The sequence below is a fragment of the Anser anser genome (genome assembly GCF_964211835.1).
Source record: "Anser anser genome assembly, chromosome: 15".
In the NCBI taxonomy this organism is placed as follows: domain Eukaryota; kingdom Metazoa; phylum Chordata; class Aves; order Anseriformes; family Anatidae; genus Anser; species Anser anser.
This window is the reverse complement of record NC_139736.1, coordinates 13,513,180-13,540,209: the sequence shown is the minus strand read 5'-3', so window position 1 is coordinate 13,540,209 and position 27,030 is coordinate 13,513,180. Positions and strand designations below refer to the sequence as shown.

General features: G+C 49.4%; 1 protein-coding gene across 10 annotated transcripts; it reads left to right on the top strand.

The window, feature by feature from the left end:
• Window positions 1-1,382: 1,382 nt before the first annotated feature.
• On the top strand, window positions 1,383-26,815 carry UBN1 (ubinuclein 1). Of its 10 annotated transcripts, none has more exons than XM_083799986.1 (18): window positions 1,383-1,529; window positions 1,817-2,242; window positions 3,565-3,651; window positions 4,583-4,678; window positions 4,975-5,109; window positions 5,788-5,891; window positions 7,674-8,109; window positions 10,781-10,851; window positions 12,155-12,284; window positions 12,508-12,626; window positions 13,118-13,243; window positions 14,201-14,344; window positions 17,253-17,303; window positions 18,460-18,502; window positions 18,850-20,079; window positions 21,157-21,271; window positions 21,733-21,822; window positions 24,390-26,815. In XM_083799986.1, the coding sequence occupies exons 2-18, from the start codon at window positions 2,003-2,005 to the stop codon at window positions 24,440-24,442; spliced, it is 3,270 nt and encodes a 1,089-aa protein (XP_083656112.1). In that variant the 5' UTR covers window positions 1,383-1,529; window positions 1,817-2,002; the 3' UTR covers window positions 24,443-26,815. The 10 variants fall into 10 exon arrangements, with proteins under 10 accessions (XP_083656112.1, XP_083656106.1, XP_083656111.1 ...); XM_083799980.1 differs by having other exon boundaries at window positions 21,157-21,409; XM_083799982.1 differs by having other exon boundaries at window positions 1,517-1,653; window positions 21,157-21,409.
• Window positions 26,816-27,030: the final 215 nt, after the last annotated feature.

Here is a 27,030-nt window from a genome sequence, read left to right as displayed (position 1 = left end):
GAGGTTCCCCACCAAAGGGTTTTAAAGAACCTGCTACGGGCTAAGCGCAGGGGCTGGTGACCAAGGCTGACCCAGCTCGGTGACCCTCCTCACTTCACCTGTCCCCTGCCTGCAGGGCGCAAGCGGCCTCTGGAGGAGGAAGAGGCTCCGAGGACTCAGCCAGGCTCCTGCTGTGAGCGTCTGGAGGCTTCCTGCGACGGCAGGACCTGCTGCAGGAGAGCCTCGGAGCCACCCGTGCGAATGTATTCCTCTGTCCTGTGCTCCTGGGCCCCATCTTTTCTCGCTGTTCCTCTTGATTTTCACACCACCGCCTGTTTCTTTATGCTCTGAGTCCCCCGAGCCTCCTGCCAGAGCATAGGGGCAGGGACAGGGGTGGTGTGTTCTGCTGTGGAACAGCTGTGGTGAAACCTGAAGGAGTGAGGTTCCCGGGGCTTTGCTGCGTGTGGGCTGAGATGTTCTGAGCTCGGCTCTCCTCAGCTGCCTGACTGCAGCACGCAGCATTTCTGGCAGAGCTCCTCCCGCCTTCAGGGCCTTCTCCAAGCAGTAGTTTGCAGCTCTAAACATCTTGGAGATTGTTTGTTCCCATAAGTCATCCATTTTTTTTTTAATAATAAACTCTGGAGAATCCCATCACCTCTTCCACTAGTTGTTTTCCAGGGGACCTGGAGGGTGGAGGGGGTGGCTCTAGGCCGGTGCTGGCAGGGATGTGAGCTTGTTCCCTGTGCCACACAGCTTCACTTTCACTGGCAGGAATGTGCTGCTAGTGGCAATTCTTCCATGCCCTGGAGATGCACAGGTGGAACAGCTAATGGGGAAGGAGCCACAGCTTGTCAAGATACTGAAATCATTTAGGAAGGTGACTGTAGGGGAGCCTGTGTGAGGGAGTCAGGCTGCTGGAGTTAACCCGGGCGATGGGGTTAGCCACCTCTGGGACCGGGAGGAGCCACTGCTCCGGTACCTGCCGTGACGGGGACCCTGCGATGGTGGCTGCAGCTGAGCGGTCACAGAACCGCAGTCCCCTCCCCTGCCCTCTATTCCCGACGCCGGAGGAAGCAGCGGACCGCGCAGGGCCGCAGGCGCAGCCCCCCCGGTCAGACGGCTGAGCGGCGCGCCCCGGCCTGCCGGCACGTCGCTAACAGGCGGAGATCGGAGCCAAGCGCCCCCGCAGCAGCCCTGCTGCCCCTCGGGGAGGCGCCGCCCCGTGCTTACAGCACCCGAGGGCACCGGCACCCGAGGCGGGGCCGCCGAACCGCGACAGCGGCACGGAGCCGGGCGCCAGGGCCTCCACCGCCGCATCTTACCCCCTCCCCTCACACCCCGCCCCCCGCGCGGGGGCTGCCGGGAGGGAGGCGGGCAGGGCGGCGATAGGCCCGCCCCCGTCACGTGCCTCTGCTCCCCCGAGGCGTGACCGCGGGCGCGGCGCTGATTGGGCCCGGCGGCGGCGCGCGGCTTTGTGACGCCGGCCGGCTTCTACGCGAGGCAGCGCCCCCCGCGGCTGTGACGTAGGAGCGGGGCCGGCAGCGACGGCGGTGAGCGGGGGGGGACGGCACCGGGACCGGGACCGGGGCTCCGCGAGGCGCAGCCCAGCGCCGCCGCTTGGGCCCGGGCCTGCCCCGCCGGGCGCCGGGGCCCCGCCGGTTTGGCCGCGGTCGGGTAACGGCGCTGGGAGCGGGGCCGGGCCCGGGACGCGGCGCGGAGCTGGGCCGCTGGGAGCGGGGCGGGCGGCGCTGAGGTGGAGCTGGGGCGGCCGCGGGGGGCTGCGGGGCTCGGCTGTGCTGCCCTTCCCCTTGCCCTGACCCCCGCTTTGTCCCCTCAGAGCCCTGCGGCGATCTGACGGCCCCAGCCTCGGCCGCTCCCCGCGGCACCCCGCACCCCCTCCAGCTCGTTCTGCCCCCGGCCCCGTCCCGCCGGCAGACTCCCGATGTGCGTGTGCAGCTGGGGCACGGCTCGGCCGCTGCCATGGGAGCGACGCCCTGAGAGGTGCTGAGGGGTGGCTAGAGCCATGACGGAGCCCCACAGGGTTCCCTTCACCACGCTGCACGGCCCGCTGAGCGGCAGCTTCCTGAAGAAGCCTCGGAAGGACGACTCGGAGCAGCCCCAGGATGCGGAGCAGCAGCCCACGTCCATGCGGATCACGCTGACTCTCTTCGAGCCGGACCACAAGCGGTGTCCGGAGTTTTACTACCCGGATCTCGTGAAGAATTTTCAGGCAAAAAACAAGGGTGTTTCTGCAGGAGACAAGGTGAGTGTCTGCACGGCCCGTGGCGAAGCTGAGGTTGTGTCTGAAGATTTCAGGGACTTTCGCAGTGGTCTTCTCTTAACGCTGCTGTGAGAGGTGGTGGTGTGTTACCTGTGGGGTGCTGAGAGCTGAAACGACAGCTCAGCGGTCACACACCATGCAGGCCATGGAGCTGGGATCCAGTTGCGGGTTCCTGTTGTCAGACAGCTGCTGTATTCCTCTCTCTTCCCTGGCTCTGCACATCTGCAAGCCGATGTGCTGCCAGCAGAGTATGGCGTGTTGCGCTGATAGAGTTTGAAGTTGCTTGGGACTTTGCTTTACTGCACGTGAATGCTTTCACTGCAGTGCTCAGCATCCATTCCCGTTTGATGGCCACGGTGCTCTCAGGTGCTGCCTGACAGCTCTGCTTGCCTCCTGGGAGTCATTTCTCAGGTGCAGTGACATGCTAACATCTGTAGCATCCAAATTCTGTGTTACGGATGTTTTTCTGTGTTGTGTAGTTACGAAGAGAACACTGGGCTTTCCACTGACGTGAAGGAGTTGTGGTTTCCCGACTCTTCCAGCGCTGTCACTGCCGCTTCTGACAGCAGCATGGTGATGCTCGAGAAAGTTGATCAGGCTCTACTCGTTTTCACTGCTGCTATTCAGTTCTGGCTGGCAGTCAGTTGGGGGTTTGTGCTGTTTTCCTGAGAGACAGGAGAAGCAGAGACAGGTACAGGACTAGCAGAGAGAGCACCCAAAATGTGGAGACTGCAGCGAGGCCCTGAATGCTTGTGGCTGTCACAGGCGCAGCCAGGAACTGCAGAAATCTCATCCGGTAAAGAGCGGGGTAAGGACAAGCTCCTCTCGGTTCTGTCTGCTAAAGCTCATTCATGTGAGCTTGAGAGCGGGTGGGAGAGGGAAGGGAGATGCCCCGAGATCTGTTTGTTGGTTGGTGAACAGCAGTAATTTAAACAAACAAACAAACAAAAAACCAGAGGGATTTACACAGAATCTGGAGATGAGTGGTAGGGTACTGTCTCGTCATCCTCTCCTTTCTCTTATGTGAAAGCCCAAGTTGAGAGAAGAGACCCTTAGTTACACTTCTGTGGTTTATCGTTTTCTCCAAGAAACTTGGTTTTTCTTTTCTTGTCCGGTAGAGTTCTGTGGGCTTGTTTCTAGGTGGCTCATACTGAGGAGAGCCCTCTAAGAATACTGTACCAAAGGCTGATTTGGTCTGAGCTTCTGCCTGCGTGTTCTAATCGTGATACTTCTAATGCACGTTTAATGGGTTTGGGTGGCAGGGTGACAGGCTTGATTCTGATGGGTTTTGTCTCTTTCTGCAGAGGAAGGACCCTGCTGATCCCTTCAATGATGATGAAAAGGAGAGGCATAAAGCGGAGGCTCTCGCTAGGAAGTTTGAAGAAAAATATGTACGTTCCTCTTCTTTATATGATGCTATCCATTAGAATGGGTAATGCTGTTCAGCTCTTGACCAAGATTACTTTAACAGAAATCAGCAGTCGCTGGCTCGTATAGTCCCGTCTTCGTGCAGTCCCTTAGCGTGGCTGGAGCGTGCTGCTGCCTGTGTTCTGTGTCCCCTCCACCAGTCCTGATACGCTCGTAAATCCAACGACAGTCTGATTAAAGGGAATGATATTGTTACTTGGAGTGACAAATGCCATTTACTAATTTATGAAATTTATTCTAAGCAACAAAAATAATGTCCAGGCCTTGCAGTCATGGCATGGCGTAGCTTGGCAAGCCTCTAAGCACGGTGCTGAGCCTGCCGCCGTTCGGACAGTGCTGAGCTGCACAGGGGAAGAGGAGCTGATCCGTCTTACCCATTTCCTTGCTGTTCTTCCTCTCACGTCACTTCTGTAGATGGCAATAAAACAGTGCTGTGTTTTACAGCCGGTACTTCTGGATGTGTGAGTTGCTGTGTTGTCTTGTGATGTGAATTGCACCTCTTGGTCGTCCTCATGCACTGTGTGCGTGCTCGGTGCTCGCAGTGCAGAGTTTGTCCTGGCTCTGCAGCAGTTATGAAGAACTATCGGTCTCTGCGCTGGCAGAGAGCTTGCAGGGGAGCAGACCCAACGTAACATAAAGTCTGCTGGTACAGAGCTGGCTTGTCTGTTGGGCCAGCATTTTATTTCGTTTGGATGCACTGTTTTTGATTCTTTGTGACAAGGCCTAAAACTTAATTGTACCCTTAGATTAGAGCGTGATGTGGGTCAACGCTGGTTTCGTAAAAGAGCTCGTTCTCTTTTCTAAACTGGCGAGAATGTCAGTCTGCTATAGCAGGGCTATCCCTGTGGTAATTAGAACAGAAGATGAGCATACCATCAATCTTTTATTGTTTAGGGTGGCAAGAGACGTAGAAAGGACCGTATTCAGGACTTGATTGATATGGGGTATGGATACGACGAATCCGACTCCTTCATTGATAATTCTGAAGCAGTGAGTACCCGGGCAGGTGTGAGGGTGGTGAAACTCAGCTGCCTGGGGGGACTGGACTGGCACCTGGGAGAACGTGAGCTCAGTGCGAGCAGGGAGTGTGCCAGGGCTGGGTAATGAGGACTCCTGGGGCAACTGCATGGCAGGAGGACGCTAGTTAGCATGGGTGTCCACAGCCCAACCTGCTCCTCGGGGAGCACAAGTCCCACTCCATCCTCCAAGCAGCTCAAGTAGAGAATAAAAGAGATTTTATGGACACAAGTTTACAATACCAATGGATTGTTCTCTCTTATTTCCAGTACGATGAGCTTGTTCCGGCTTCTCTTACTACAAAATACGGAGGGTTTTACATCAACTCAGGAACGCTGCAGTTTCGGCAAGCATCTGATTCTGAAGACGAGTATGTTAAAGAGAAAAAGAAGAAATCTCCCAAGGTCAGCAAGCCAGCTTTCTAGGAGTATTCCCTCTGTTAGAGCTTGGTGGGTTTGCCGCATGAAGAGCGTTGACTTTCAAAGTAGAGAGAGACTTGTGAATTGGTGTGGGCAGAACAGGCAGGGAGCTGCAGTCTCACAGATGAGCGCTTCATAATCACGTTCTGTCCACGTATTTGATGGTAAAATGAAGCTTGTCTGGCATGCATGAGGCTACTGGTGGAGTTTCCTGGTTCCCAGAGCAGAAATGAAAGCGGCCTCTTGTCACCCCAGAGTGGTTTAGCACTGGGGGAACGATGAGACGCATTAGAGGGTTCTTCTTTCTCATCTGGGGAGTGCCGGGGACTTCACTGGGAAGCCAGTGCTTTCGTTCTGTGGCACTGTCTTTTAGAAACAGCAATGTTTTCACAGTGCTGAAGTGACGTGGCTAAAAGGGGAGACAGGAGGAGTGCTTGGGATCCCTTCACCTTTATTGACAGGATCTTCTCCAGCATAAGAGCTGGGTGCACTGTGAAATGTTGAAGATGGAATGTGCCAGAACTGTGGTGGTTCGTGTATTTGGTTTGGGCTAACGTGCGTGGTGGGGAAGGAGCTGTTCTCACACTACTGGCTCCGGGGCTGCAGCTCCAATCCCGTGAACAGGAAACACTTTGATTCTGACTTGGTTTTAATCCTTTCCAGAAGCGGAAGCTGAAAGATGGAGGTGAAAAAATGAAGAAGAAGAAGAAAGACGATTCTTATGACAAGGAAAAGAAATCAAAAAAGTCCAAGTTCCCAAAAGCCGGGTAAGGAGGAATAGGGAACGCTTGCTGCCTGGCGCCTTGCTTCGGGGTTACAGGTGGCATTTGTTACGCTGCGGTAGCACGTGTTGTGTTGGGGGCGGCTTGGGTGCGTGCTGCTTAGCCACCGAGGGGTGAGCTGCCAGTGCTTCATGAGTCGGGAGAAGGCAGCTCCTGGCTGGGAAAGGAGCACAGCCCCGCAGCAGGACTGTCAGAGCAAAGGGGCACGGAGCTGAACGGCTCTTCTTCTTTGGAGCTCTGGTTAGGCACTGCAGGTGGGAACAGATGTGGGAGAGTGTTGGGGGTAACGAATATTGGGATCAAGGTGGGAAAGGAAAGGCAGGAAGGAAGTGCGTGAGCTCAGAGCTGTGTGAGTGTCAGGCCAGCATGGAGAAAGAAGTCAGAAGGCCGTGGATGGCAAGAGCAGGAAGAAAGCTGTCTGCTGCAGCTATTGCTGGCCAAGAGTTTGTATTCCTGCCCAGAGTATTTCTTGGATGAGTGATTAGATTTTCTGTAGTTTCTCTCCTTGAGGGCTATAAACCTGAGTGGTTTTTCTGTTCTCAAGGAGTGTGACTGTTCTGCTGGTCTGTACTTGCTCAGGTCTGCCTGGCCTCTCTGTTTCAGTTTATGTCTGCTGCCTTTGTGTCTTTTGCTACATTTTCCTCCTATTTTTTTTCCTTCTTCCTGTAACTGTTGTTTTGGATTCCCTTTTTCCTGTATGGATTTGCTTTCTGGCAGCACCAAACCATGTCTGACCCAGTGCAGTCAGTGCACGATCCCCTAGCTGGGAACAAGGGAAGGGAATTTGCTGCCCTGTTTCTAGCAGAGACAAGAAGCTTCAAGCTGCTCTCACACTCATGCTTTGGTTCCTCTGCACTAGTTGTTTGTGCATTTCCAATTCATCCTTTCTAGAACAATGCACAGGGCTAAAAAAGAGCATAACTGGGTGGGGAAGTTCTGAGCTCCATCAGCTCTGCAGTGAGAAGGGACTTGTACATCAGTGAGTCTTGTGCTGAGGCAGTCCTGTCCCTGGTGTGAGTGCTTCTGCACGTCGTGAGCCCGTTGCATGAATCTTTGTTTCCCCTCAATTTCAGGTTGCACAGTTGAGAAGGGTTTTACTTTGGGATCCGTAGAACAGGGGTAATGGATGGAGAGAGAGTGGTTTGCATCCCTGAAGCAGCTGTATGCCTTAAAAATGGAATATATAGCCCAAAACAACTGTCAGATTGAGAGGCAGGGAAGTATGCAGAGCAGCAGTGGTACGCGCATCCCGAGTCTCCCTGGTTTCCGACTGTACTGTTTCCTCTGCTACAGCATAATGTGCTTTAGGGCAGTTATGTTAAACAGCATACATCTTTCCGTTCCCTAATTATTGTTTCATGGGTGATAGTGACTAAATCTGATACAGGAGTTGTGAGACAAGTGCATTTGGGAAGCTTAGTAGGTTACAGAAGAGGAACTGAAACTTAAGTCTGATGAAACGGGATAAGTGAACACCTGATGGATAAGTTACTGAAAAAGAGAGACATGATGGAATGAATGAAAATACTTTGTCCTGTTGGGCATGTGATACCCAGCGAGGCTTCGGGCCTTCAGTCTTATTCTTAACTCTTAGGTATGGCCTTAAGAGGAAACACTTTATTTTTCTAGTGTAATTGGTTAAGGGCTAAGACTTTCCAAAGCATTGGTGCATGTGGCTGAACTGGGATGAAAGTATCCTTGTCTGTTCCTCTTGATCTTACTTATTTCTCTCTTAATTTCTTATCTTCTTCCCTTCTTTGTTTGCAGCTTTACAGCATTAAATGCAAGTAAGGAGAAGAAGAAGAAGAAATACTCCGGAGCTCTCAGCGTCAAGGAGATGCTGAAGAAGTTTCAGAAAGAAAAGGAAGCTCAGAAGAAAAAAGATGAAGAGCAGAAAGTGGTGACTCCACCTGCAGAGCCTCCAGCCCCAAGAGAGACAGAGGCAATGCCTGACCCCTTGCTATCGCTCTTTGGCCATGCCAGCGATAGCGACCTACTGCAGGCAGCCACGGCTATGGACTCGTTAACTGACCTCGACCTGGAGCGGCTCTTCAGCGAGTCCCCTGAAGGAAGTCCCTTTCACGACGTGGAGGATGGGAGCGATCCTGCTGGGACAGGCTTGGAGCAGGATTTCAAGCAACCGCCCTCCCTCCCAGAAGGACTGCCAGCCCCTTTGGAGAAACGCATCAAAGAACTGGCTCAGGTACAGCAGATCGCTGCCTGGTTGCTGGCGGGGGGCAGCTCTGCTGGGTTCTCCACCCAGGCTCAGAGCACGCTCCGGTGGGGCCAAGCAGGAGCACAGCTTTCTGTCGCTCGGTTTGCTTTTATGGCCAAGGCACTTTCTTGAACGCCGGCGTGTCAGACAGAGGCAAAGCGCTGGTCCTCAGCCTGGTTGTAGACTGAATTCACCGCTCTCAGGATTTCAGCTGTCACTGTGGTTTCTTTACCTCCCTTGGTTAAGCATGGGTTGATGCGATAGGTAACTCCAAAGGCAATTTAACGTGAATGGACTTAAAATGTGAACCAATGGGGTTGAGGGATAAATCCCACCGTAACGGTTTTTATGTGCTGTGATGAGCAGGGCAGCATTTACGAAGGGGCATGTGGAGTTCTCTATGTGAAATGGGTGCAGCTGGAAAGCAGTACCTGCTGTGCAGTGTGAGGAGAGCCCTGCAGAGGGGGCTGGAGGATTTGCTAAAACTGTTTTCTCTGTAACGCAAATGGATGCCTTCAGTGAGGCACGGGTACTGCTCGGCAGCTCGCAGGCTGGAGTCTCCTTGCTGACAGTCTGGGTTCTTTCCCCTTCTTTAACTTCCCAGCGTTGCAGCACTGCTGAGGGAGTGGAACGCATTAAGAAGGGTGAGCATCTTTGCCTGTAGCTCCTCCTGCAGCTGGACTTCTGTGGGACTGCCCATCTTCTCCAAAAATGCCGTAACCTGCCTCAGAAAGCAGTTCTGGAGGAGCGGGGAGCTTTAGGTGCTGGTCAGGGATCCCTCTGCTGGCATGCCAGAGAAGTACACTTTCTGACTGGGGGGTTCTCTGATGGCTGTCACCATCAGCCTGCCAACAAATGCCGACCTGTTTGGTTCCTGCTGTTAGGCTTCCTTATAAATATTGATTTTAAGCCCTAAACAGTACTCGTAGAGCTCTGCAGTGGCAGTGTGTGTTCTGCCATCTGGTGCAGATGGATTTAGAGTGCCTGTTATTGAAGCATCTCTTGCTTAATAACTCCTGTTACTGAAGATTAGCTTCTGTTAAAGATAACTGTTCTGCTGAGAAATTTTAAGCGTGCACAGTGGTGACGGGCAGACAGAAGAGAAGTAGGAATTGAAGTAAGTATTGCCACCGCTGATGAAAAGGATGGGCTCTTTGTGGATGTTGCTACTTGCTAGTTGTGCTGTTAACAGAAAGCACTGAAACAGCTGCTTCCAAGCTCTGTTTGACCCAAAGGAGATTATTGCAGAGGCTTCTGTGATACCAAGTTAATGATTATGTTGCCGCAAGTTAGAGTGATAGCAGGCCGTCCCCAGAGCTTTCTGCTGCTGTGTCTCATCGCTGGACTCTGTTAAGAGGGTGAGCACAAAAGGCAAGGAGTGACAAACTGAAGTCTATGGGTCAGTTAGGACTTTGGGACGTGAACTCTGTTGCAGGTGGGAGTGGAGAGGTGCCACAGCTCTGCCTGAGAGCCTGCTGCTTCCATCCCATCAGGTGGGAGCACCTCAGGGGTTAACCAGAGCCTCCAGGCATTTCCTCTTCTGCTTCAACTGGTTTGATTTTTCACCCTCCCCTTCCTAAATGAACTTTCATGTTGAGGGTTCCCTTTAGCACTGAGCCTTCTCCTTTGATATCGCCAGCTTCCTATGACCTGACAGAGAGATTGCTGCAGGAATGTACGTGCCTTCTGGGCGTAATTTCATTGCTTACCAACCTGAATATGGATGCGTTAAATCAGGGGATTTCAAAATCACGCCCATCTCTCTTGGTCGGCTTTCCCATGCAAGGAAGCAGTAACTTGATGTGTTTTCTTGTGGTGAATGCCAGTTTTGTTTACATCAGTTCTCCTGCAGTCAACAGACTGAACGCTCCGTGACAACTTTCTGCCATCTCATTCATCTCCTGGAGTTATTTTCCCGCTGGACATATTTTTCATGGGTGTGATTTTTTGGGCAATGCTGTGTGTGCTGCAGTCATAGCTCAGGAAGCTTCCCGAACAGGATTTTTTTTAGTTTCCATGGTGTTGATAGGAACTAACGTATCCCCTCTGGCTACTAGTCTTTCCGTTGGTTTCTTGGCTCAGTGTCCACGTTGATCTAGAAAGCCTGGTGATGAGTATCCCCGCCCCTCATTAAACGTGACTAGGATGATCTTTCTTGTTCCAGGGACAAGCCCTATGCTCGTATTACTTAATCTAACAGCTCCAGGGAGAAGTTAAAACCCTGTCCTAAACCTGTCCCTTCTTCCCACGGGAATTATGCCGAGGAAGCCAGCTGCCACCAAGCAGTCTCCTTTGCCCCGTTAAGTGGAGGAATCTTTGCTGCGTTGTACCAGCCCCGCTGTATTCAATGCCAGCGCACCCAGACGGGAGAATCCAGATGGGGAAGGTGTGTGGGCAGGCCTGGCTGTACCAGCTCCGGTGGTAGAGCTGGACTTGAAGTGAGGAGGCCTAAGCGGAAAGGGCACAACCTCTCAACAGTCTGTCACCTGGGGCAGCTTCTAGTCCACCTCCAGCAGGTGGCTGGTGCAGAGTTCAGTGAAATAAAGCTGTCTTGTTCTGTAGTAGTTTTGAAGTAGTTCAAAAAACCGTTTGGTTGCTTGTGCCTGTCTATATCTGTATGCGAAACGATGCTGACTTGGCATTATTTGCTATTTTCCAGGCTGCCAGAGCTGCAGAAGGAGAAGGCAAACAGCGATTCTTCACTCAGGATATCAACAACATCATACTGGAGTAAGTGCTGCCAGGAAGGAGTGGGGCTGATGTGGGGAAAGGAGAATGTCAGGGAGAGCATCACTTTCTGGTAAAGTCAGGAGCAGGTTTAACAGGAGGTGCGGGGGTGTCCTCCTACAGGCCTTCCACACAGAACATGCCTAAGAAAACATGAATGTCTCCTAGGAATGGCTTTCTGCCGAAATGGGTGTACTTGAGGTAGGAGAAGATTGCAGGATATATATCTATAGCTCATTCTCAAGATAATGCTTGATATTCGTGCACTTATTTTTTTCACTTGACTTGTGATTGCAGCATGATACAAGAACACTACATCTCCTGTCAGAGATGTCAGGCATATTCTTTGCTGTTTGTGCTGTATGGAATATTTTTAAACTGGAATAAGGCTGCTGTGTTCAACTGGCATTCTGTGCAAACTGGAGGAACTTATTACTGCTCCGTATCCTTGTAGAAATGTAGAATGCCAGGGCAGCTTCACACAGCTGTTGACAATGGCTTCATTCTTCCTCAAGTGCCTGCAGAAGATGGATGAATGCATACAGCTTTGTGATCATCTCAGTGTAATGCTTAAACAGAGGCTTTAATTTTCCTTAAGGTTTATCAAGACATTTGAAGGGAATTGCTGGAAGGAATTTTCTGAGTCTGTTTGCTTCTCCTTTCAAGTGGTGATTATCACCTTTTCACATTCCAGTGCTGACTGTACAAACACTCCTAATCTGTTGTAAGCCTGATAATTTTAGCCATTTTCAGAAGTGATTTAAAAGAATTTGTATGACTTGGCAGTAGAATCAGTTAGGAGTTTTTACACTGGCAACTGACGCTTAGAGGTGGCTTAAAAAGCTAGTTTCTTAAGTTATGTATAACTGCATAGATGGGTTTGACATGCATTGACCTGTCTAGCCTGTTCACTGGGAAGTAAGTTCAAGCCCAAGGGATAAGGTTTGATTCTATATTATCCTGAGTTAGACCACAGTAGTGTCTGACAGAAGCAGCGTGTGCCTCCCATTTCATTGTCTGATGCTCCCACTCCTCAGCTGCCAACATGAAATGTAGAATAAACGAGATTGCTGACGTATTTTGTTGTTTTTCAAGATACTCTGAAGCTACAATGAAAGATATAGCTTGGGATAAAGGGCTTGCGTGCATTGATTCTAAAATATAGTGAACTGTCATGTAATTTGGCTTTTACTTTCTCCCTCTCTCCCTGCCTTCAGCTTCCCAGTTTGCATCACAATTGCATTTCAGTTGTTTAGAGGACCCATGCCAGGTCCCTGGTTAATGCTGTGTTTGTCTTGTTCTTCAGCATAGAACTGCAGACCCGGGAGCTGAACAGCCAGATCCGGTCAGGGGTGTACGCCCACCTGGCTGCATTCTTACCTTGCAGTAAGGACACTCTAGTCAAGCGTGCCCGTAAGCTTTATCTCTATGAGCAGGTGAGTGAATTTGGCAGCACAGCCTTGTCTCATGTGCATGTTACCCTGATCTCCAGAGCAGAATTGTTCTCTGTGTAATGTGCTGTTGTCCTCCATGTGAGCATGCTTCAGGCTCCACAGCTGGTGGTGCGGATTCCCAACTGGCAAGGTCTTGTCCTGCAGGTTTGAGTGTCGTGGCTGAAACACAGTGCAGAACCTCAGTCTGCTTTGTGATGTGCTCTAGGGTGGCCGACTGAAGGAGCCTCTGCAGAAGCTAAAAGAAGCCATTGGTCGAGTCATGCCAGAGCAGATGACTAAGTACCAAGAGGAATGCCAAGCCCATACTCAGGCCAAATTTGCCAAGTAAGCTCATTGTTTGCTTGTTAAGCATCTGTAGCTTTTCTCGGCAGGTTCCCTGGGACCTGTAGGCTGCTCTCATGAAGTTTACCACCCATTTTTGTTCTGTATTCAAGAATTGCTGATGGGCATTAATTGGCCTAATTAAGCTTTTTGTCTTCTTTGCACTATCTATACTGATGCCACCTACAGCAGCATTGATGGGATCAGAACTTGGCTGAAGTGTTTCATTTCTGCCCAGGCCTGTTTTTAGAAAGATGGCAGTCTGAGCACAGTCAGGCTGGATCAGACCTGTGGTCTCTACTACATAGTACTGGGAAATTTCTTAACATTGAGCACGTAGCTCAGCTTGCACCGTAAGCAAGGTTTTTAGGCCCTTTTCTGGGGGTTTGTTATCATTGACTAGCAAGACCTCTGAACAGTCTTGTTCAGAGATTCATCCTGGTTTTGAATTAGCCAGGACAATGACTTCCACACTGTTCTCATCTCTGTTTTAGAATGCTGGAAGAGGAAAAGGACAAAGAGCGAGATCGAGTTTGCTCTGATGATGACGAGGATGAAGAAAAGGGAGGAAAACGCGTTATGGGACCACGAAAGAAATTTCAATGGAATAATGAAATCAGGTTTGCATAATTTAGATATTAAGGCAACCTATGACTTGCTTCACTTCCAGCTGCGCAGAATAATACATTTTAATATTTGTATCTTGGTTTCAGAGGAGCAGCACTAATGGCTTTTAGTAATAGTCACCTTGGAGGTTTGTGGAAACCACTACTGTGGTTACTAAATCTCACCTTTAAATACATCACAAAACTAACCTGTTTTCAGGTACAGACCAACTCCGAGAGAAGCACTAAGCCTCTGTGTGGAGGCCAAAAAGAGGGACAGATCTTTTGGTGAAAGAAGTAACTTGGTTGAATTGCTGAAATCCTACTGACTAGACTCTTAAACAAGATTAGATTTCTGGCTGTGAAAACAGTTAAAGCTAATGGGGATTGCTGCCCCTGGCACCCAAGGGTCTGACAAAGAACAGAGTGCTGGATGAAGGGGAGAGTGACAAAGGATAAAAAAAGAATCAATCGTGTTATCTTTTTCATCTTACTCCATAACAAATTGGGGTGCTGCTCCATAAGATTCATTTAGAACAAAGAGGGCTGCACTTCCTGCCTTCTCATTGCTCTCAGCAGAAACTTCTGCAGAGGGGTTTGGGTCCGCAGCTGTTAAATAACGCCTCTAATTCTGTCACTGGTTTACCACCTCTGCTGTTTGAAGATATTAAAATGGGAAGGTGTATAAGGCTTTTTTCCTCTGGTGCATCTGTGTCTGTGTGCACACCTACAGAGAAATGTGCCTTTCCCTGCTTCTTTCTTACAGAGGCAGTTCAGGGTTAGCTTTATTAGCAGGGTGTTTGGAATGCCCGGACTCGAATCCTGTGCTCAGCTGGCTACAGTCTGATCCAGAATACTTATGCAAAGCCAGGCACATCTTAGCATATTCATCTAGCCCTGGATAAGCAGAATGACCTCCATCTGGGGAAAGTTAATCCAAGTAACTGTATTTGAAATCTTCCTGTTCTTCAGGGAGCTGCTTTGCCACTTGGTGAAGATTAAGTTGGATGGTTATGAGCTTGACAAGAATAAGGCTCAGTCTCTGGAGGATTATGTGAAGACCTTCCTAGATGGAGAGGTGAAGCCCCTTTGGCCAAAAGGCTGGATGCAGGCCAGGTGAGCAAGAATCATGTTGTACACCAGGGATTCCTTATCATAAGGGACCTCTGAAGGTCATAAGTCCTACCCCTGTTCAAAGAAGGGCTAGCTTCAAAGTTAGGTCAGATTGCTCAGGGCTGCGTCCTATCGAGTTTTGAAAGTCTCCATGGATGGAGATTACGACAGCATCTCTGGGCCACTGTTCTGATACTTCACTCTTCATGAATCTCTTCTCCTTATTTCTAATCAGAATTCCCCTTGCTGCGCTGAACCGACTGTTCCCTCTTTGCTTTTACTGAGTGCCTCTGAGAAAGGTGCCTCCGTCGTCTCTGTGGCTCCCTGTCCCCAAAACTCTTTAGGTAGTAGAAGATTGCCATTAGATCCCTCCTTGGTCTTTGCGTTTTCCAGGCTGAGCAAACCCAGTTCCCTCAACCTCTCCTTGTATGTCACATGTTCCTCAGCCATCTCAGTGGCTCTGGACTGTCTCCAGTTTGTCAACATCTCTTGTATTGTGGGGACTCTGAAACTGGACACTGGATCTGGATGTGACCTCACAAGTGCTAAACAGAGGAGAATAAGCACTTGAACTGTTGGCTGTGCTCTTGCTCCCAGTATTTAGTTAGCTTTCAGCAGTGCACCCTTGCAGCAGTGGCTTGTGTTCTGCTTGTCTGCAAGGACCCCAGGTCCTTTTCTGCAAGGCTGCTGCATTGCCAGTTGTCCCCAAGCCTGTGTGGCTGCTTGGGGTTATTCCATCCCAGCTGCAGGACTTTGCGTTTGTCTTTGTCGAACTTCACAAGGTGTTGTTGGCCCCTTTCTCCAGCCTGTCTAGGTCCCCGTGAATGGCAACCGTGCCCTCCAATGCTTCCCACCCTGTTTTCACGTCGCCTTCAGACTTACTGTGAGTACAGTCTGCTGTCGTCCAGGCTGTTAGCGACGCTGTTGAGTGGTCTTGGCCCCAGCATTGACCTCTGATGGATGCCCCTGGGTATGACAAGTCACGAGTTAGAACTGGCACTGAGGTGAGGCTGACTGGCCAGTGGTTTCTTGAATCTGTATGACAAAAGATCTTTTCAGACCCTTGGGGAATTCTCCCCTAGACCTTCCCAAAAGAAAGCAAAGCAGAAAGCTTTAGCGACTTTGGGACTTTCACGAGACGCATCAGAGTCAACAGAGTAAGTAGGAACTGGGTGTGGTTTTCTTTACCCCATCCCGTGTCTTCACTGCTGTTTCCTGCTCTTTCATGCCCTCCATCATCCATGCCGTTGAGCTGGCGATTGCAGAGAGCCATGCAAATTGCAGAGAGTCATTCTGCTGGGACTGTCATCAGCTTCTAGCCTGCTTTGTTTTGCTCACTGGTTTTAAATCAAGTACAGTCCAACTGCTGGAATCTCTTATCTTAAAGAGCTGGATGGCACTGTCTTCTTTCTCTGCTGAATTTGCTTTTTGGGTTTCATGGGTACCAGCTCTTAAGAGCAGTAAGTGTGAGAAGCAAATTACAGATCCATTTGGAAGAATCCATAGCCATTTACTGCAGTTGCATGTGCACATGAAGTACAGTATTGTGCATGTTTGTGGCGTGCCGCTCAGTGCGGGAGCTGAACGATGGCATTAGGAGCTGGGTGCAGACTCCTTAGTTAATGAAGATATTGCCAGCTTGGGGTCCTGGCTTGCCAAGCTTAAAACCTCTTTCTTTGAATAAAAGTAAATAAATATTTTCCCTGGAGCTGTAGGTAAAACTGTTCTCAAGTGTATTTGTGTTCCCCCAAGACTCGGTGTAGAGAGCCCTCCAGTGAAGCTGACCACAGAATGACTGAAGAAAAGTGGTTTTCCTGGTTGCTTTCCAGTGGCTAAAGGACAATGGTTTCTACTCCTGGGACTCTGTGGTTTAAAGACAGAAGCTAGTCTGCCGTCCGGGCAGAAATGAAGGGGAGGGTTTGACAACATTAAGAGAATTGTAAACGCTTTTCTGGACTAATCAGCTTGGTTCGCTGTCACTGTGAGCACAGAAGTTCATCTTCAAGAGGAGCCTGAAGATGGACAGAATAGCAACTTTGTGTATGAGTTCAGAGTGGCCCTGCAATGATTCTGTTTTCCTGGTTAGCACTAAAAGGTGACTAACGGAATATAAGGTTAAAATATATGTGCTTTTTAAGAGGAAAAGGATGACAAAAGTCTGTCTTAAAAATTCAGTATGTTAATAGTCTGCTGGGAAAGCATGTTCCACGTGTCAGTACTGATGATGTATTTATAAGCTTCTCACCCTGACATCTAAGAAAGCAGCTGAGTGGCAGCTGTTTTAGGTGAAATAGTGCTTGTGTAAGATTCTGGTTTACTTAGCTTCAGTAGTAAAGGTTTTTGGATTCTATTTATTGGTCTGTTAGTTCTATTTATTGGTCGTGGCTAGACAATTGCTACAGAAGTGGCTGTGCTAATTTGAGAAGTCACCTCCGCTGTTTGCTGGGGATGCAAAGGCAACAGCAATGTGAAGTGTGAAGGCTTCTCCTCCGTATCGCTGTACATGAGGCAGGGAAAGGAAACCTTTCTCCCTTGAAGTTGGTGAAGAGCTCTTGGCTGATCTGCCAGCTCTTGGATGATCTCTGGCAGCAGTAACACCCAGCTTGAACGATGGTACTGCCTCTCCAGCTGGCTGTCAGCTTTTTAGGCTGGCAGAGCTTTTTTCTTAGTTATTGTCCAACGCCCGCCTTAACGGCCTTTCCAGCGCCTACAAGCATAGCTCCCCCCAGAGGGAATTGAGTGGGGGTGTTCAAGAGGATTTTCCTGGAAAGCAGATGAATATTTGTTTACTCTCTGTGGTTTTAATTTCACTAAGTCCCCTGCTGTACTGTGCAGCTCTGTCTCCAGTGATCCCAGCTGCTCTACTGGGTCTTGCTGGATATCACTTCTCATTGCTCTCTTCCCTTCTTAGGACACTGTTTAAGGAGAGCAGGCGTGTACACGGACACCTCACATCAGTCCTGTGAGTATCGCGCAGCATTCCTTTAGAGTGATAACTGGTGAACTCCGTTCCCTGGGGCCTGGGTGGATCATGCAGGAGCACCTGAGCTTGCTTGGCTCCCGTCAGATAGTTTGGCGCTGCTTCATCTGGGGAGGTCTAGGGAGAGTAGCTGTTTGTGTGTGACATCTCCCAACAACAGCCTTCCTGAGGTGCTTGAGCCTTAGAGTAGGCTCAAAGATAAGAGCTTTGAAGCCAGGTTGCCTCCTGGCCTTGTTCAACAGACTGGAGTCAGGCCTCTGTGCTAGGCCTTGGGAGGCAGATGAAGGTAAAAAGGAGCGTGCTGCCAGCACTGTGATTATTGCTACCTGTTCAGTCAGTCCTCCCTGGATTCTGGATTCCCTCTTTCTTGTTGCCTGGTTGAAGGAGGGGTATGATGAGCTCAAGCTAGCGAAGGTGGGAGAAACAGGCTTATGGGTGGCAAATCAAGAGAGCCATCGGAATCCAGCTGGGCAGGTGCTTTAATGCCAAAGGGTCTCATGGATCTTGCTGGCAGTCTATAACAGACGATGGTACGGATTTAGGTTGATGTCTGTTTGACAGACGGTCCTGTTCTTGGCACTGGATGAATGAGGGGAAGTATGAGAAAGAGTATGAAATAGCGTAGTCATCCTTCCCTCAGCCCTGTCATTCCAGCTGTTCAGGGATGTCTTGTACCAGAGACTGCATCTGACCAGACCAAATGATCTATTTTCCGTGAATTTGGCAGATGCTTTTGCATCCTTGACTTCTTCTGGGAACCAAAAAGAAATTTGTAGTTTTTCTCCAAAATAGTCTGTGTATCAGTTTCTCTCTGGGTATTGGTATAGCGGTGGGTTCCAGTAGTAGCTCCTGGCCCTGCAGCTGGTGCAGGATGTGTCTGTTGAGTGCTTTCGCTGCTCTGCTACCATTTCAGAGACTCTGCTCCGCTCCCTAATTCATTCCCCTGTGTGGGAGCTGGGGCTTCCAAGAGCAGCAACAAATGTCATATGGTTTTGAATCCTAGCAACCTGAGATGCTGCCTCTGTTCTTTGCAAAAGGCTCAGTGGATCGTCATTAACAGGGCCCAAGTGTGCTCCCTAATTGAATGCTTCCCTGCAGGCATTCAGTGAGCCTGTTTCTTTTCTCTCCCTCAAAACAGGGCGAAGAAGAAAGTTATCGCGCCTACCAAGGTGAAGGTGAAGGTGAGTTCTGTGTTTGCTGGTCCTCATGGTTCCCAGTAGTCGAGTGACTGCCCTCTCAGATCCTGTTTTTGAGCCGTGTATCTATGCATCAGGTGTAAGGAAGTTGTATTCTTAAACAGCACTAGTCTGCGCTGGGCTTGAGGAAAAACTGGAACAGCAGCTAGAGTTGATGGCAGCAGGAGTACCAGTCGGGAGGGTGTTGTGGGGGACCAGCAGGCACAGTAACTGTGCCTTTCGTCCCAAAGGTACTGCACCTTCCATCCCAAAATCAGGAACCTTTCCTTCCCTTTTCAGCAATAAACCCTGCCTCTGTTCTGACTCTGCCTTTTGTTGTCATATTGTTCCAGGAACCCTCCTGTAAACCAGACAAAAAGATCTCTGTTTCTATTCCTTCAATGCACTCGAGCAACACCTTATCTTTGTCATCAGAGCCCCAGGTGGGAGGTCTGGGCATCAGCGCCCAGACCAGAGAACTCCTGTCCCTCGGGACAGCCCAAGCAGCCAGCAGCACTGGTACTCCTGCTGCTTTCATGGATGACTCCTTGGATGAAGACTTAATTCATAATCCTACTACCTCCCTTGAAGCAGTCTCTAAAGAACTGGCTGTGCTCAACAGCAGAGCGGGAGGGAGCCCTGACTTTACTCTTTCTGGAGCTCCAAAAGCTCCTCCGGAGAAGATCCCAACTCTTGCGTCGTCAGAGGAGAAGAGGACATTTCCAAAGGCCAGCCCTGCCCCTACATCATCCCCTGCTGGCTCTCTCCAGTCTCCTCTAAATTTCCTGGCTGAACAGGCCCTGGCATTGGGCCAAACTTCTCAAGACAAAAAGACAGAAAACTCTAATTACAAAGAACTCTCTTGCCAAGCCTCACCCAGCAAAATCCTTTCAGACATACACCAGGCTAAACAGAAACATCACAGCCTGGTCCGACCAAGCCATGGGCCTCAGACCTCCACCCCAGTGCCGGGCGCTCAGGTGAAGGTCTTTCACTCAAGCAACCAGCCACAGAAAACTTTCACCTCCCCGGCTCCATTTGTCAAACTGCAGAATCCCAAGTCCTCCTCCCCATTGCCCCAACGCGCTCTCCTCCAGCAGGTCAAATCATCAACCAAAGCTCAGAGCTTCCATTCCTCTGCCTCCCCAGGCAGCACCCAAAACTCCAGCAGTTCCCACAAAAGCCCAGGCTCATCCTCATCGTCTATCAGTTATACAGGAAAGCACTCAAGTGGCTCTAGTTCTTCAGGACAATCTTACAAATCACCCTTTGTTTCTGGTTCCCTCTCAAAGCATGGGGCTTCTTCCAGCAGCTCCTCATCGGGAGCATCTGCAAACCAGGGCTGCTCCTCAGGGAGCTTGCTGCCCGCTGTGCAGGCCCCTTCCTCAAGCCAGGCGTCCAGCCGCCCCTCCCCGAGCTCCTCAGTGAAGAAGACGTCTGTTTCGCAGAAGCTGACTCTGGTGGCACCTCCTGGAGGTTCAAATGGAGATTCTAGTGGGGGCACTCAAGGGGTGGCCAAATTGCTGACCTCCTCCCTAAAGCCAGCTGTTGTCAGCAGCACCGCATCTTCTACCTCTGTGCCGGTAAGCAAGAATGCGCTGACCTAGCCTAATGTCGGGAAGGAAAGGCACTGCGCTGCGTCAGGCAGTCTCCGAACTTGAGACCTGAAATGGGGACTTCAAAAGAAGTTCCTGAAAGTCTTGAATGACTCTGTGGACCATGGCTGCTTAGACTAGGAAGAGCTGGCCTTTGCCATGGGTCTGTGCTCCAGAATTCAAGCTTTCATTTTCAGCGTAAAGTAACAGATAATCAAAATACACTGGTACCTTCCAGACAGCAGATTTTGGACAGGCTGTGTAGTGTTCTTGGCCGGACACTGTGAGTTATGGGGGCAGTAATGTTCCTGGTTAGGCCAGGAGGAAACACAGTAAAGCAAATTGCCATGAGAGCTAAAACCATTGCATAAACTAAAATTATAATTACCAATTTGTTTTTAATTAGGTCTGCTAATTTGACCTTACTTAAATTATCACAAGTGATTTTAGTATTATTGACACTTTTCACTACTGATCTATAGAATAAACAACTTATGATACTGGGCTATAAACTCAAAATGCCTGCCCAGCTATTTTCGTCCACTTTCTGTTGCTCCCCAGTTACTCCCGTAAGCAGTGAAGCGGTATTTGGGTCTGACAGTTCAGTGGGATGTAGCGTCTTGTGAAGGACTCCTGGGATGCCTATACAAACTTGTATTGTTCAGCCATTGCATTTAATGATGTACAGGCCTTGTTTTTCATCCACAGACACTCCTAATGTAGTTGCGTTAATTTGTTGTCAGCTGCTCGTGTCTGCGTTCTGTTGTGGCACGTGGAAGGAGGCGAGCAATTTGATGGAGATGTTTAAATGGGCCTTAAAACCACATGCTCTGCCTGTTGGAGGCGTAGTGCCAGAGTAAGGGAACAGCAGGCTCAAATCCAGTATGGTCATGTGTAGAAGACAATAGCATCCAGCAGCTGGATTTTTAGTGTCCTGGACGCCTCTAGGTGACCTCGAGAATTGGCAGCTCTTGGGCCCCGGCTGTGAAGATGCTTCTTGCAAGTATAAATGTTGACATGCCTTGGTTTTCCCACTCCTGACTGACCTTTTCTGTTGCTTTTCAGAAAGGAACTAGTGGAGCTGTGCTGCTAACGAGTTCTTCCTCCTTAAGTGTCCTGTCTCCATCCTACAAGTCCAACAATCCAAAGCTGCCAGCTGCCCTGAGCTCCACCCCTTTAGGTATTATCTCTCCTATTCATACCTTCCCTCTTCATGTCATCTCCTTCACTTCAGACTCCTCCCCGAAAGCAGGAGTATCAAAGGATGCAATAGTTACAGGACCTGCTCCAGGAACTTTCCACCATGGCCTTGGCCACAGTGAGTGTACTGCTCATGCATGTGTGTTACTTGTGCCTGTGCTGTCGAATAACAAGAAAACCAGTGCTCTGCTGTGTTAACCCATTGCAGATGAACTCATCTCTCTTGCTGTTGCTTCGTGCTGTAGTTCATCCATTTATATCTCTAGCAGTTGCATTTGGAGAACCTTGGGCACATCCTCACATCCTTGTAGCTAGCCCAGAAGTCCCAACAGCTGGAAACTAAGCTATAGGCTCTAACGGCTGCAGCTCCTCTGCTCATTTCTGTCTTTGATGTGTATTTGTTCTTTTTTTCCCCTCTCCTTTCTTTGTTTTTCTCTCTAGGTCTTCTAGCTGGCTTGCACTCCAGCCCCCACCATGCAGCGCCACTCCCACATTCTGCCCTGTCCACTCATTTACCGCAAAGTCTGCCAGGTAACTTGTCAGACGGTCTTGTTTGTCTTCTGCGTCGTGGGTCATCCTGTATCTCAGCAGGAGGACTTTAGGGGTGAAAGCAGAGTTGTTGCCCTCGTTGTCTGACCGGTGTGGTCGTTGCTGAGACCTCCGGCCTCCCCACGGTACAAAGCTAGGCATAGCCCTCGGTGCCCTTTACTGTTTTGTTAGCCAGTGCAAGCTTGTGCGCTTCTGAAACGAGGAGCCCTCAGTGCTTAGAGCAAGTGTTGGTTCCTGGAGGTATTTGGCTTTGCTGCTTGCGTTGTGGTAAAGGCTTGTTCTGCTAGGATTAAAGCTGTGCCTCTTTATGTGCAGTCTGCCAGGACTGCCCAGAATTGAATATTCTGGCTCTGTGGAGTTTTGTCACTGGTGACCTATATAAAATGTGTCAGACCAGAATGTCTCGCATCTGTGCGCTGAGCTAATTGCCTACATCTCCCTCACGAGTTTGTAGTGTGAATGCAGACTGCTTCACTTGGTGTTGATGATGTGAGGATTTTGCAGCTAAGCCTGCTCCCGCCCCAGTTTGATGCCTGCAGAGCTAATGCATAAAAGAAGAAATTTCCAAAGAATACCTCTGCTCGTAAATGGAGTCCTGCCTGCTGTGTCCTGGTGGGCTGTGAGTGTGCAAACAGGGCAGCGCTGTTGTAGAAGGAGAGAAGGAAGGGCAGTAAGTTCAGCATTCCGAAAACTGAAGTGTAGGGCTACCAGATTGGGCTTGTCTGTATGGGGAGTTGCTTATGCCACTGGTAATCGCTACAGTTATTCTTGCTTTATTGATCAAGTATGTGTTGGCTCTTCAGTGCCGTACGGCATCGCTGGCTTAGTACCCGCTTCTGTTGCGGTTGTGTTATTGGGCAGCATGAGGCTGGCCGGGGAGCGGATGTGCCACCGTAACGCCGTGGCACTGAGGCCAGGAGCAGATGTGTGGGTAAACTGCCGGAGGTGATGTGGTCTCCTGGTGTGGCTGGGGTGAAACACTTGGCTGCTGAGGACAGCATGTGTTGGCTGGAGAAAGAAGAGTCTGCTGCGCGTTGGTTAAAGTTCAAAGAGTTCATCTCCTTTGCTTCTCCTGCTGAAGCTTGTCTGAGGTGACTTGTTCCATCTCTCCAATGTGGTGGAGCAGAAGCAGCAGCTACCAGCAGCGATCGCTGGTGTGAGGGACTTCTCCTTCCTGTTTGTGAACTTGCAGTTTCAGGAGAGTGAGATGATTGATTTCTGTTTGAAACAGGATTGTGAAATGTTTTCTGTGTCACGCAGGAGGTGTTCCCTGCCTCATTATTTGAGGGAATTTAGAGTGGTTACTTCCCTGTTGCTTATAGGGCTTAAAACAAAAGATTTTTTTGATGGACTGCTGCTCTTAGGCAGGGCTTAGGGCCACGAGAGCTGCAAGTACACACAGTGTGACTAGGAATAAGTGGGGACAAACTGACCATTGAGACAGCTTCTGCAGGGACCTGCTTCCTCACCTGGTGTTTTCACATAAATGTGGAAGACTGAGATTAGTGCTATCACTTCTGGCAATATTACCAATTGCAGTGCTTTGCAGAAGATCAAAGTAGCTGTTTAAGTGGCCACCATGGTCTTAAAACATATTACATGGCTGTATCGCTCTGAAAGCTGCAAGGACTCTGGTGTGATGGGAGGTTGCTACAAATGCAAGGAAGTGTTGATGTCTTATGTGACCGCCTGTACCAGCATTCATCAAAAAGCGTTTGAGCAAGGAGCATCCAACGTGTACTTGTGTGTTGTCGCTGCTGCGTTTGCTGATGGAGGTGCCTGTGTGCTGGTGCTGTGGCGATGGTTCCGACTGCTTGCTTTAGGAATACCTTGTGCTGGGACTGAGATCTTGCATGGAATGAACTGTCCTTGTCCTGGAGAAGAAGCTGTTGCTGCTCTGCTTGGTGCCACTGCTGCTTGACTGCACGTCTCAGTACACCCATTTGTTCACCATAGTCTGACGGTAGTTTTAATTGCTCCTGGAGAACTTCTTATACCTTAAACTTCCTTACTTTTTTCTGTTCAGTGCATTTTCTCATTTCCCCTCACGTCTGCTCCTTTCTCTTACTCCAGTGGTTAGATTCCTGTGACTCCTGTTACTATCAGTGGGCACCTAAGGCCTTCATTACAACGGCAAAGGTCTACTAATGGTTATATTTCAAATCAACTTTAGATGCTAGGCAGCAAGTACCATGTATTTATAGTTCCCTAGACGGGGAGACATGGTAGCGTGGCTTTTAGAGAAGGGCATAGACTGCCAGGAGAGTCAACGCAGCAATCTGAATCTGTGCTGTGGTGCTTTTGCTGGGAGGCCATAGGAGGCCTTGGTGCTTCCTGTGACTCTTGCTTAGGTGCAGGGGAAGGGCTGCTCCCAGTCTGCAGATGTCTCCACACACATTCTTCTCCACACACATTCTCCTACCCCCTGATTCTTGGGGCTGCAGAGGGAAAGTACATCTCTCCGTGCAGAGATCTTGCCACCCCGGCTGCACGCAGCTCCACGGAGCTGATGCTGAAACCCCTTCCCACTTGGTTTTATTTTCTTGCAGATGCTTCTCAGCTTCACGGCAAAGGGTCCAACGCACAGCAACGGAAATTGTGACGTCTGCAAGGAGGGGAGCTAGAGCACACATAGGATCAAATCCAGAGGACCAGGTCATGGATACCGGCTGCGTCTTTTTCTCGTGACAACTGGAGAGACTAAACTGCAATGAGGAGCTCATTGGTGTGTTTGCTCAGAGGCTTTCAGAGTTTGCTCAGAGGCTTTCAGAGCGAATCCCCACGCCAAGGGCTACCTTGAGCCATGTCCTAATGAGAGAAGCACTTGTAGCACTGTTTTATTGCTGCTGCCCTTCACACATTCCCTGGCACTGGCACGAGCTAGAACACGCAGGGGAACTCGGGTGGCTTGGCTTTCTCGCAGAAAGTCCGGTGCTGGTGGATTCCACCCACCTGTGTCTACGTCTGCCAAGTACCTCCAAGTCCAGTTACCTCCTTGGTCTCCCAGTGGAGGGTATGAAAGGTGCTTCTTTCTTCTGCTTTGGATTTACTTGGATAATTCTAGCACTGCCAGTGCTTTCTGAAGACATTTGACTAACTTTTCAATTGTACTATAAAGCTGTGCTACAGTTAATTGGAAGACTTAACGTTTCCTGTGTGGTGAATCTGATGAACCACCTGATGTTCCCCTCTGGAGGAGAATGAAGACTCTCTGAAGAGACATTTCTAGATGCACTCATGGACATTGAGATTTCTACATATTTTGTTTTTTGGATTTTTTTCCTCCAAAGGGATGCTTTTTTCCTGCTCAGTTTTATCGTCATTGCCATCGAATGCATTGGATTGAATGGGACACTTCTCAGCATGTCACATGTATAGGAAGACATAATTCCAGTGCCTTTTATGGTGGAGCAAGAATGGACTAGTGACACACATTTCAGCCCTATTTTGTGTGCTCCTCAACCCTTTTTTAATCATTCTGTATTTAAGATGTATTCTGTTTTATTTAATAGAGCTTTTTATGGTTGCACATCAAAAAAAGCTGCACTGTCTGGACTTCAATGGTGTCTTGGTGACTGCAAACACAGTACCAAATCCAGCAAGAGCACCAGTTCTTATCCGAGTTTGTGCAAGCGGGTTCCAGACCCTCCCCTAAAGCCATTCTTTCCTAGGGTCGTCAGTTATGATCTCTTTGGTGGGCAGAGGGAATGATCTAGATTAACCAAGGTCACTACTATTCAAATGAATCCCAGAGAATAATATTGCTCTCCTTGATGATTTCTGCACTAGAATCATGTGCTTGTCACAGCTGCAGGAATGGGGACCATCTGGAGTTGGGGTGTGTCATTTTTATTACTATTTTTTTAATGTTTTTAACTCTTAGACCTAAATATTTCTCCCCTGAGCACACCCTTTCAAACTGTGCGTAGCTAAAGGCAGGCTGTGGTTCCAAGTGAGCTTTATGGGTTCTGGTTTTCTGCTCTCCCCAGTCTCTTTTCTCAGGCCCCTATAGCCACATCTGAAACATGCAGTGGTGGCGCTGATCTGCATAAACTTTACTGGTATTTCAAGCAAAAGCTTGCAGCCTTCCTCCTTGGGCTTTGGGGAAGGATGCTGACACCGAGTATACCAGCAAATATCTGCTTTTATTTTCCCCATTTCTGGTAAGATCCATGATGGACTGTTCTCAATTTGAGCTGATGAGTAACTTCCCAAGATCAGTGCATTGTTTGTATTAAAAAAAAAAAATGCAGCTCAGAATCAAAATTTGTTTACAGAAAATACCTAGGTTGTAGCAAAAGAGCCAAAGACAGAACTTGTGTTACTAAAACTAAGCACAGCAGTTACTGATGGTCTCTGATCAGCGGATGTCGCACAGTTCCCATCAAAGGCCTAATCCTGAGAGGTGCTTTGCACCTTTAACTTCCCATGGTATCTGGAAGAGCACGCGAACGCCTGGCAGGATAGGGACTCAGCGAGTGACCCGAGGTACTGGTTCTACTCCCTCTCTTTGCTTTCACTTGAATGCTTCTGCTGGGAGGCACCCATGTGCGTGGTCAGAGCAGAATGCCCTCGTTCTAGGAATTTAGTGAAGCCTCTTGCCTCAGGGAAATGTTTATTTGGTGGAAATTCTGTGGGATATTTTTTCTTTACATGCTATAATGAATGAGTGAATGGTATTGAGCAGAGTCGCAGCAAGGCAGAACCACGCGGAGACCTGACAGCTGATGGGGAGCCAGGAGTCCAGCACCTCTGCCTTGACGGGGCAACTTGCAGCACTTCGTGACAGTGTGGGGCGGCGAGGCTCCCATGGCACTTACTTAGTATGGCAGTTCCTTTTGGGTGTAAGAGCTGCGGTTTACTATTATATTTTTTTGTGTGTGTTGGGACTGTCTTGCTGAAGATGGTGGGGGTGGTATGAAAACTGTTAATCTTGTACAGAACAACTGAATAAATTGTTTCAAAGTTTCCAAAATGCTCCTTTTTCCATATCCTTCCCTCTGGTTTCATGATTTTGTTTTCAAGAATTTGTGTTTTAGCTTGGGTGATCATCTCTTGATCATCTGTTTCTTGAGTGACTACTGAATCAATTACCTTTTTAGCTAACACCTTTTTGTAAGCAAATTACAGCTCCTTTTGTAGCCACTGTGGTGGTAGAACTGGGCCCTCTCATTCGGTGGGTTTGAAGTT

What these genes read in the sequence shown, in the direction of transcription:
- UBN1 (XM_083799980.1), top strand. Translation starts at nt 2,003, where the DNA reads ATGACGGAGCCCCACAGGGTTCCCTTCACCACGCTGCACGGCCCGCTG. An exon ending in CATCTTCTACCTCTGTGCCG is followed by an intron (nt 20,080 to 21,156) that starts GTAAGCAAGAAT and finishes GTTGCTTTTCAG; the next exon opens with AAAGGAACTAGTGGAGCTGT. An exon ending in TTTACCGCAAAGTCTGCCAG is followed by an intron (nt 21,823 to 24,389) that starts GTAACTTGTCAG and finishes ATTTTCTTGCAG; the next exon opens with ATGCTTCTCAGCTTCACGGC.